The sequence below is a fragment of the Leptidea sinapis genome, chromosome 34, assembly GCF_905404315.1.
Source record: "Leptidea sinapis chromosome 34, ilLepSina1.1, whole genome shotgun sequence".
In the NCBI taxonomy this organism is placed as follows: domain Eukaryota; kingdom Metazoa; phylum Arthropoda; class Insecta; order Lepidoptera; family Pieridae; genus Leptidea; species Leptidea sinapis.
In genome coordinates this window covers 6050857-6063208 of record NC_066298.1, presented here as the reverse complement: position 1 = coordinate 6063208, position 12352 = coordinate 6050857, and the positions used below count along the sequence as shown (strand labels likewise).

The 12352-nt window shown below is 35.0% G+C and overlaps 1 protein-coding gene across 1 annotated transcript in view; it reads left to right on the top strand.

Moving 5' to 3' along the window:
• The window catches only part of LOC126974915 (syntaxin-binding protein 5), a 230424-nt gene that overhangs the window by 183324 nt on the left and 34748 nt on the right, over positions 1–12352 (top strand). Inside the window, exon 3 of the mRNA XM_050822654.1 lies at positions 1494–1676. Within this exon, the coding sequence (XP_050678611.1) occupies positions 1494–1676 (183 nt within the window). The remainder of the gene's footprint in view (positions 1–1493; positions 1677–12352) is intronic.

Below are 12352 nucleotides of genomic sequence, written 5' to 3'. Positions count from 1 at the left end.
ATCATAATCTAGTCCCAGGCTCTCAGCCGAATATCTAAGTGATCGGACTCACTTAGATATTCAGCTATGGAGTAATAGGATTTACGACAGAGCCACTTTTTAATAAAACATTTAAATTAGTTTATAGATAATGCCTGAACAGTGGCTGGGACTTTATCTTAAAAGTGTATAGATTTACCCATATAGCTATTATGTATCTTATGAATAGGTATCTACGTGTACCTTTAAAATATTTAATCTCGGTTTTCGTTGACTACACTGTTTCAAGTGATCGTAGCAGGGTGTGTTCAAATAGGATCACTTCGTGTCCGTCCGTCTGTCAAGATTCTTTGTATCAGTAACACGGGATGGAATCACGCTTGGCATATTCTCCATTACACTACAATTAATCTCTGCTATCCTTTGAAGTAGTAAATTAATTTTTAAAATGAATCCAACAAAGATATATGGCCATTTATGTATTTTATTAAACTTATTTTGTTACTGAAACGTTGTTCTGCAAATACAACAAATAGTATGATAAATAATATTAATTTTCATAAAAATCTCACAGTGCGTCAATAGCGCACTTTGATAGCGGGGTCTTTGTTTTTTTTTTATGGAATAGGAGGACAAACGAGCGTACGGGTCACCTGGTGTTAAGTGATCACCGCCGCCCACATTCTCTTGCAACACCAGAGGAATCACAAGAGCGTTGCCGGCCTTTAAGGAAGGTGTACTTTGAATAATCTATCTGAAGGTTCAAAAAAATTACTAATATTGTTAAGATAAACATGATCCCCTTATTCATAATAGTCTGCTAACTTAAAGCATTACTAATTCTCACTCTGTCTTCTTCTATTGACCTAAGTCAGAATGAGAAAAAACATTCCTAAGCGGCTGTTTAAAGTTAGCGGACCATTATGAATAAGGGGATTAAATGTTTTATTTGTATTAGTTAATAGTAAGAACATTGCAGTCATTGTTTACTTGTATACTCAAACTGTAGATTAATTTATAACTTATTACTTTATTAAGTTTTTCTTATTTAACCTACTTCAAAAAGAAGGAGGTTATCAATTGGATCGGTATTTTTTTAAGTATGTACACCGATTACTCTGAGATTTATGATCCCATTTACGTAATTTTTCTTTAGTTCAATGCAGAATAGATGCCATTTGGCCCATGAAAATTTTTTGTTTACCTCGATAATATAATTGTTTTATTGTTTTTTTAGTTTTCATTCAGGTTGATTATATGTTATAATTATTAACTGACATTATAAATTAAATATCAAATAACTAAAAATTATTTAGTTGCAATATCAGCTCTTTACGCCTGAAACACACGATTACCTAGTTCAGGCACAGTGTTAACTAGCTTTTAAGTAAGCCTTTTGTATTTTTATTTTATTTTTTAATTTAATAATCGTTTGATAAGTAAATTGAAAATTGAAATTGATCACAACGTCAGTACTCTGTGTGTAAGTCCAATAAGTCCTGAGCAGTGGTCAGTGTGGGCGGGCCCGGAGTGGAGGCCCACGTGAGGCACGAGGGGGGCGAGGTGGTGCTCCATGCTCGCTTCCTGGTCAACGACGGCGGCCTGGTCACCGCCACCGCAGACGACCAGCTCCACCTGTGGACCTTCCGCCAGAAGTCGCCGCAGCGCGTGCAGTCGCTCAAGTTCCAGAGAGAGAGGTCTGTATTTACTTGTCAAGGGTTTTTTTTTATGTCAATAAGAGACGAGACGAGAAGGACGTTCAGCTAATGGTAATTGGTACGCCCTACTCATTATAATGCAGTGCCGATCAGGATTCTTGAAAAATCCAAAACTTCGGAGCGACACTGCAACTGCGCTCGTCACCTTGAGACATAAGATGTTAAGTCTCATTTGCCCAGTAATTCCACTAGCTACGGCGCCCTACAGACCGCTACGGCGCCCTACAGACCGCTATGGCGCCCTACAGACCGCTACGGCGCCCTACAGACAGAGACGCAGTAATCCTTACACATTACTGCTTTACGGCAGAAATAGGTGTTTTATCCGGTTTTTCTTCGAAAGACCATGCTTAACTGATATTGCTGGTAACTTTAACTTTAATTTAAAAAAAAAATTAACATTCCGCGGAAAAAATATCAACCCACGAAATTGTTAACAAGATCCGATTTAAAGATCAGAGTGCGTCGCTCTTGCAAATATATAAAGTTTTGGCTGAACTTAATGCAACCGAATGGCGCAACATTTATGTATAATTTCGTACAAAAATAAGAAATACATCAAATGTGACGACTTTCTGCCCACAATGTGAATCCACTGAATACCGATAACACAAGATACGAGAGCGGTGATTTCTACGAACACCAGCTCGTGAACTAAATTGGTAAAGTTTTAAGTGCTCGGACTTCGTTCACTAGAGACATTATAAAGGTCGAATTCTGAAAAAGTAGCAAATAAGTGGTACATATTTCATGAACTTTGCTTAACAAGATTGTAGGAGTATCATTATAGGAGTAGGTAGTATTATATTTTTTTATGATAGAATCTAAGCGTGTAATATCCGTGTAGATAAGTTGTTTGTTAAGAGAACGATTAATAAAAATATTTAATATCGATAGCTTTATTGTCTGTTTTTTTTATGTTTTTATGAAAAAAAGGGACGAGCAGGACGTTCAGCTAACGGTAATTAATACGCCCTGCCTATGACAGTGCAATGCCGCTCAGGATTCTTGAAAAACCCAAAAATTCTGAGCGGAACTACAATTGCGCTCGTCGCCTTGAGACATAAGATGTTAAGTCTCATTTGCCCAGTAATTTTACTAGCTACGGGGCCTTTCAGACCGAAACACAATAATGCTTACACATTACTGCTTTACGGCAGAAATAGGCTCCGCTGTGGTGATGAATGAACAAAATATACAAAACAAACGATATTCCGATCGTTATATAAGGTGACAGTTATTTAATTTCTGCCCTTTTGAATTCACCTTGCGTTGCTCATGACATATCAATTAGAGGTACACACTAATTGCAATCAACGACCTCTTTGTCGGGACTGCGGAGCGAGCGTGTGTCTGCAGGAGGGCTGCACGTGATAGTCTGTCCACACTCCATCGGAGGCGAGCCTTTCATATCGGAACTGAGGGCTCCCCGCCGCTGTCGTCATGTTTATATAGCTACACAGCTACACTCAACACCCACCAGTGCACAAACTCATCTAACACTCTGTGAAATTAAATTTGTTACAAGGTACTGTAATAGTTATTTATGCAACTCTTGTGTAATAAGCGGTATTAAAACACGAATGTGGGTTCATCATCGTTGATAATAGTATCACATGAGTGTTGTAATACCTAATTATCAACAGTTGCATACAAGACCCATAATATGAATCCTCTATAAAAGATTCTGAAACAGTTAGCTTACTGCTAATATTAAAAAGCCAGTCCTAGTAACCATTACATAATCCAAACGAGTGTTGTAATGCTGTACTGAATTTTATTACAACACTCGTATGGATGATGTAATGGCTATTAGGACATTGGGTGTTTTTAATGTTGGCAATAAGCTAACTGTTTTAGAATCTTTAATAGGGGATTTAAAGCATGAGTGTAGACAAAGCTATTGATGACCCGGTTTCTACTTGTCGTTCTTGCTGAAATAACCAACTCTTAAGTCACCTCTCCAGGATAAGTTGTTCCCTTTTCGAATAAGCTTCTCTCATTTGTGATGCAATATTGTTTACTCTGATCATATATATGAAATTCAAATTACTTTAATTCAATAGGATCAATGTAATCATTGTGTGTAAAAATATAGTTCTTATCAAGTCTGAGGCATTTCTGATAGATTTTGACATTCAATAAATGATTTATAAATCGTATTTTGAATAAAAATAATACATCAATTTGAATAACAAAAAGATTCAATAAATGGTTAAGAATGAGAATCAATATAGTTGATTGAGATCAATATATTTCACAACCAAACATTATCTTATCATTAATGAAGTCTTTTAAACTGTAAAAGGCCATAAGGTCAAAAATATCAAGATTTAAACCTTAATTTTTAAATTATGACAAATTATTATTAATTGAAATTGACAAATGGATATAATTTAGGAGAGTATTTTAGAGAGGAGAGTATTGTAAAAATTTATAGTTATTCTCAGGGGCAAGCATTTCATATAGGCAATTTGGCAATGCCGAATTAAGAGCCTACATAAATATACTGTTTACATAATAATAATAAATATTCAAGTTAATTCAGTTAAATTTGATTCGTTTATTCAACAACCAAACATCTCTTGAATACACAGCCAGTATGTTTCTATTCCATACAAGAAGCTCAACTCTGGTATGAGGTCGATTGTGCACTTTTTGACAGTTCTTTTCAAGTGCTAAGTGTTTATTTAGATTAAATAGTAAATTCGGATAGTGTTGACGCGGTGTTGTGAGGAGTGATGTCTGATAGTTGTAATCTCTGGTGGTATCAATTAACAATTCTTTAAATTTTACAATAAATTACCAAAAAGTGTATCTGAATTATCAATAAATAAATTTCGTTGAAGGCTTATTACAGTATTAATGATTACGTAAACTATATTACAGTGTGGAATTGATTGGGATTTTATGGTTTAGCCTTGTATTACTGGATTGCATTATTTTTAAAATATATATGTTTAAACCTGTTGTGTAATTATCATGTATTTGAATCGTATTTTTGGTTTTTTTATGTCAATTAAGTATTTTTGACTTTGACTTTTGCCAAGTACGGTTTCAGCCAAGCGTGGGCGAGCCAGCCTACCACAACCAACATTTTCTTCCACATCGATTCTGTTTAATTTTCCACCCCAATATTTAATAATAATAATAATAATAATAAAAATTATTGCCTTGAACTTAATTTAAGTATACAATATCAGCTTATTACAAAACATACATTAAGACAAAAGGCTCAGCTTATGCTGCCTGAAATAATATTTTCATGCAGCGCTGGTTTTCAGCCATTCCCATCTCCCTAAGGTGTAAGGTGGGATACATAGTAAAGAGGGCAAACTAATAACGATTACAATGCAGATCTAAACTTTTTCTAAATGTATCAACCTCTGTATGTTTCTGTGTATTCTGTTAATAGTGTGTAATCTGTGTATTTCGTTATCAATAACAGTCACTAGCTCTTCTGTTACGCCACCTCTTCTCTCAATCGTTTCTAAACATTACTCTAAATTCAAATTCAAATATTTTTATTCAAAATAGGATGTGACTTATTAAAAATCAAAAACTGCCACCTATACCAAAACGAATGCCTCAGATCGGTGAAGAATGGGCGCAACAAACTTAGCGGGCTTTATTTTTCATCAAAAAAATATGTTTCCAAAGTAATATTGTACAATTACACTTATTATTTAATGCCTGAGTGCGATCGCTCCATTCCCAATCTGTGGTATCATTAAGAAATTCATTTATCTCTATATCTGTTCGTAAAATTCCCAACTTCAATGCTCTCAATGGAGAAAAAATCATAGGGTACGCTTTTTAGGCACATAAAGTGGGCACACCACAGCCAACGCCTTAGTTAAGCCAAACATATTTTAAAAAGAGTATCTCTTGTCATCCACCCTACCTTAGCTAAAATATTTATTTAAATTTACGAGATCATTTAACTTTATAAAGTAATTGCAAAGCATCACCTGAATGTTCAAAAGTATTCAACTCCGAACACTGCCTGCAAGTTAGTTATGAACCAATTAACTTAGTAAAACTCGCGCTAACACCGCCATGTTATTCGAAGCGTCAAACCGCAGCGCTCTCAATTTCATATTCAAATAGAAACTGTCTTCATTAAAGAGAACTTCATCAGCTAATTACAAATGTAGCGGCTGTGGGCTGTTGTTAACATCGCTCAACATATACATACCACTTATGTATATCTTATATCTTTAAACGAGCAATTCTTGTATATATATATATATATAATCTGAATCTCGGAAACGGCTCGAACGATTTTAATGAAATTAAGTATGCAGGTAATTTCGGGGGCGTAAATAGATCTATCTAGGTTTTAATTTTAAAAAATGTAGTGTTATCCGTGTTTTAATGAGAAACAGCTACAATACCATTAGAATACAACGGTAAATTTCGCCACTATATACAAGACTATAATAGATCAGATGGGACATTGGGTGATCCGGAAAGCAGAAGACCCCGGTTCGAATCCAGATGTCCTTTATTTTTTTTTTCTTAAATTTTTGTACCTTCTTAAAAATCCGAACTAGGCTCGGTCGTCCGGATATTTATGTTGATGTGAGTTGTAAGACAAAGCGGTATTTAAAACAGTTTATGGTTCTACTGATAGATTTATTTTTAATTAGGAAGCCAAGGGGCATACAACTATCTTAATCTTTTTTTTTTATGGAAAAGGAGAACAACCGAGCGTACGGGTCACCTGGTGTTAAGTGATCACCGCCGCCCACATTCTCTTGCAACACCAGAGGAATCACAGGAACGTTGCCGGCCTTTAAGGAAGGTGTACGCGCTTTGTTTGAAGGTACCCATGTCGTATCGTCCCGGAAACACCGCAAAAGGAAGTTCATTCCACAGCTTTGTAGAATGTGGAAGAAAGCTCTATGGATATTTAATTTAACTAAATTTTATTAATTTAATCAAAATCTGGACACATTTAAAAATTATTTTATATTTTTGTACTCTCCACTTATAGGCTAACTCGACATGCATAATAGGTATTACATACTTTGTTTACAACTTAAAGCTAAAGATAATTTTGAAAAATATAACAAAAATAAACCCACACAAGGCTGATAAAAGATAATTAGGTACTTATATAATAAACAGGGAAAACAAAAGAAAAAAGAAACAATACCTGCGAACAATAACTAACCCTCTAGCAGTACTTTTGAATTTTTTTTAACTCCTTTTTTGAAACATAAACAAGATATATAAATAATCGTTGGTGAGTTCAATCAGACAATTTTTATTATAAACTTTAATTGTGTAAAAATGTCTTACTGAGTTTCTGTCGCCAGAGATTATGAGTTTCAGTAATAACCATTCCGTGTAAATTTATTAAATTCGGCGTTATTTTGCAAAAATCAATTAAATTAATTATAACAGTTTTTTGCGCCGCTTCTTCATTCTCTGAGCTCCATTTATTGACGAAGCGGTTGTAGTATCTAGTATATATTAGAAATGACATCAATAAGAATTCTAAAGGAATCAATTTTGAGAAAATAAATGTCTTTTTATCCCTTTTTTTAAGCCAATTATTGTGAGCCTTCATGAGTGTAAATTCCGCAAAAATTCGCACAAGACTACTAGTTTTGTGCCAGAATTTGTCGAGTCAACATCTCTTGAGGATGCCTCGTGTAGAGGCGAAACACGTGTTCAATTGATTGAAGACGTGAAGAAGGCTCACAACAATTGGACCATTACGTGTGTTTTATTTTACAGGCTATATAAATAAATATACTTATTAATAATAATCTGTATTGCATCTGTGGATTAGTTTAGATACTATTGTTTTTATTATACAATTAAAATAACCGTTCAGGCGGGATATTTATAACTTATGTAAATGATTCCAAAAAATTTTCAAAACAAAAGTATTACCATATTCAAAAGAATTGTTAAAAAAAGGTTTGTGTGGTAAATGTAAACGTTAATATAAAAATATAATAAAATATGAAGATAACATAAATGACTTTCTTTATGATAACACAGATTGAGAATGGTGCGCCCTCAGGCTATTAAATAATAAGTTAAATTGTACGATATTACTTTGTAACCATGTAACCATTTTATAAAAGAAAAGGCCGCTGAGTTTGTTGCGCCCATTCTTCTCATGTCTGAGGCATTCTTTTGGAATAAGTGGTAGTTATTGACTTTCAATAAGTGAGTTATATCCTAATTTGAATAAAAATATTTGATTATGAATTTGATACTAGAAAGGCGCTATAGCTATACGTTGTTTTAAATTAATTTTGGTATTTTGTTTAGTTTAGCCAACACAAATAAACAACTTTACAAGCACCAGAGGGCTTAATAAGTTTGTGTTTCATTTCGTAAGTTAGCGTTCGGGTCCTGATGTTAAGTGATTACCGCCGCCCAAACTCCTGCAACACAAATGGAACGCGAGTGTTGCCGGCGTTTTAGGACGCGACATCAGTGTATCGTATGAGTGTCATTAGTCAGCTTAGCGAAACTCTAAAAAAAAGCGATACACTCGATTGTATGTAACGTGCAGTCATTGATAGATTGATAGATGACGGCTATAATCTTGTAAGAAACGGAGTTAGCCGAAATTCACTACATTTTAAGGAACTGTTCGCCAATCCTCCTCGTTACTGAGGGTTGTGATTTCGTCAGACTCAGACCATCTTATAGGGCGGCGACCTCTGGGGCGTCGTCCGTCCAACTTCCCGGTAACCATCAGTTGTTCGAGGTTGTGGCCATCTTTTTTGGCGATATGTCCAAAGACATCTAAGATTCTACCAATTCATGGCCAATCATGGTACTGTAATTACTACTATTTCACACTTATGTGAAATGACTGCAAGTTTCATACTAAAATAAATTTCTATTCTTACTTAGACAGTCCCGCCCTTTATTAAGTAGTATTTACATCTTCTTTGTCATAAGTGTCGAGTGCTGCGTGTGTTTCCCGAACTCCCGTCTCCTCTGACGTCACAGAAGGTCCCGCTGGAACTCCATACAATGTATTCAAGTTGTTTGTATTTAGTTTGGCAACACGTTGTTTGAGTTAACACTTGCATCATGTGATAACTGTTATCTGTTGTTTATTTCGGGTACTACAATGTAGTAATCTCTGGTTAATTAGTGCTCTGTGAGTTCGCCTGATATCGCCTTTGGTGAGGTGACAGGGCCGTTATGTTTAATAAATATTATTATTTTTTGATGATAATTAACTCCGTTTGATAACTCACTTCGATAAATTATTTAATTAGACTAGCTGACCCGACAGATGTGGTTCTGTACATAAGAGTAATAAATAAAATATTTGTATTTGTATTTTGTATTTAAAATAATATTTCATAACATCAAGAATTATTTTGTAAAATATGCTCCCTGTTGTCATAATGAAATTGTTTCACAGCTGAACAGTGAAACCGTGCGTCACTAAATTCTCTCACAGAAAATATGTCCATACAAAGCAAATATTAGAAATAAAAACAATTTTGGGTCCCAAATCGAAATAAAAACTATCCTATCTCTTAAGTCGGACTAAACTGCACTTCATGAACTAATCTCCATTAAAATCCGTTTATTACTTTAGGAGTTCACTTTAAACAAACATCAGGACACTGGATTTATATATATTATAAGAAAATTCATATACGTTATTCTATATACGTAGTAAACAGACTGTATATAACGGTTGTTTTTCTCTAAATTTATTCTTTTGGAATTCTTTTTTGTGAGTTCTTGTGTATGCGGAAGATAATCTCGGTATCAACTCCGACTAAGCTATTTCTTTGAATTTTTTGGAAATATATGTCGGAGAATTAGAATATAAAAGTAATATGGCCTGTATGATTATATTCTACTCTGTGTATTGGGCTGAACTGATGGCGAACGTCATCTGTCAAAGTGTATTTGAAGTTGTCATTATTTACGTCAATGTCTGTGACACGATTGAAGTTAGTTATTATTGTCCATCAGTAGAGCGCTCATTGAGAAGTCGCAGTCGTCTTCAAGCTAGCGCCCGCGCCGGTTGTGCGCACTGATCGACTTAAAACATGGAGGATACCAACACCGTGATGCCCGATTTTAAATCCAAATAAATCTCCGAGATATATATACATGTATGTAGTTCCGTAAAGCACATTTAATATTATGTTAGTGAGGCTGCTTTAGTGGGAGGCTCCGAGTGTCAGAGAAGCTCGGCACAAGGGTAAAAGAACTTGTTATACTATGCTGATGTACTAAATTAAAATATAATATTTTGAATGTCATAACGTGGTGAGATATCGGTATTAAACTAAATTATAACACGAAACATACGAAGATTCGTATCAGTCAGCTATTGTGAACAACTGACATAGATAATCGGAAGTATAAGTGCCCGCCGCTCTCTTAGAGACCGTGTCCAACCCCCTGCGCTGGCGCCCTCCTCCCAAGCCTGCTTCGCTCACAAAGCTCATCAACTTCACGTGCCACGTGTCTCTCGGCTCACGAGCTCATCAAACACTCGACTGCAAACGATCTTATTGTGTTCACAGTCCCCGCCCACTACTCTATATACTACGCTTGTATTGCAGCGGTATAGATATTAGTTGGATGTGTAATACAAATCTTATTATGTAAGATATTGTAAATTTTATAGTATAACCGCAACATATATATTTTTATATGGAAAAAGGAGGACAAACGAGCGTACGGGTCACCTGGTTTTAAGTGATCACCGCCGCCCAAATTCTCTTACAACAACAAAGGAATAACAGGAGCGTTGCCGGCCTTTAAGGCTTTCGATGTCGTATCGTCCCGGAAACACCGCACCAGGAAGCTTTTTCCACAGCTTTGTAGTACGTGGAAGAAGCTCCTTGAAAACCGCACTGTGGAGGACCGCCACACATCCAGATGGTGATTTGTAATTTTTATGTTCACCATAATTATCGTATACTTTAGAACTACTAATTGTGACATTAGATTAAGAAAATTGTATTGTATATGATGTGGTGTGCTTTAATAAATAAATAAATGGTGGGGATGATATATCATAGGCACATAAGTGAATTTGCCAGAAACTGTAATAACCATAATGTTAACACCAGGAACAGACATAAGCTTATAATGCCTACTACTCGACTTAGTCGAGTTAGCAAGTCTTTTGTGGGGCGATGTATATGCTTTTACAACAGGATCCCAGAAAATTTTCAAAGCAAAAGTATTACGTTATTCAAAAGAATTATTAAAAAACGTTTGTGTGGTAAAGGTTACTATAACATAAATTACTTTCTTAATGATACCACAGATTGGGAATGGAGCGACCTCCCTCAGGCTATTTAATTATACAATGTTACTTTGTTACTTTGTAAATGTTACTTTAATTGTAAAACATATTTTTGATAAAAAAAAAAGCCAGCTGAGTTTGTTGCGCCCATTCTTCTCAGGCCTGAGGCATTCATTTTGGAATGGGTGGTAGTTTTTTTTTGACTTTCAATAAGTGATTTCACATCCTATTTTGAATAAAAATATTTGAATTTGAATATCCTAACTTGACGCGTCGTAATAATATTTTAATTTGTACCGCTGTGGCTCAGGTTGGCCAACGTTGTGACTCAACAATCTAAGTAACGTTAATGGGTCCGTACTATGTATGATAATAGAGTGTTATTAGCTGATATTGCTCTAAGATTATTCATAACGTAGTGGGTTTATGCCGACGAACCTTAATTTTATTTCATTATTATCTCATACTGGCGGCCTGAATTGAAAATAAGTGTAAAGGAACTGTTTAATCGGTATGAAGTTGTAGCACGCAATCCAACCATTTACCAATAACCATAGTATATCGTATTGCTGCTGGAAATCAGGTCGAACGGCTCTTCAAAATACTTGAAGTTTCTCGTGTGAGAAACCCAAGAAGTTGTTCACTTATGCTCCTCGATGTCAGAGCCCTGGCAATCCGAATAGTTGTCTGATAAAAGAGTCGCAGCTGCCAACTATGACGTTATCGGATTTAATTATTTAAATAAAAACAAATGTCACCAAAACTTTTATGAACTATTTTAAGTAGTTTCAGTTTAATTTTAATCACTAATTAGGTATAATAAATTATTCCACTGATTATATAGTATAATGTGTGCCGAACAAAATTACCGTTTCGCTAATAGTACTGGATCTGATTATTGTAACATTTTTTTTTATTAAGGCATTTAGCATTTGACGTTTGAGTATTTTTGTTGCATGACTTTGCATATATTGTAATTGAAATGATTTGTAAATTAATTGAAAATAAGAACTTGTCATAAATACCATTCTGTTTTGAAAAGAGCAAGCAACCTTAGAGTTTCTTGTTCGTTTTTTTGAACGAAATCTGCCTTCCAATTGAGCTGTATTAAAAAAAAATACATATTTCAAGTGTAATTAATTGCCTACGAAATATTTTTTTTTTATTTCGATTTGATGATTATAGAAAATAATTCAGCTGTTTGACGACAAATTTTGGTTTCAGCATTACATGTATTAACACTACAAACTATATTATTTTTTATGAAAATAAGCGACGAGACGAGCAGGACGTACAGCTGATGGTAATGGATACGCCCTGCCCATTACAATGCAGTGCCGCTCAGGATTCTTGAAAAACCCCAAAAATTCTGAGCGGCACTACAACT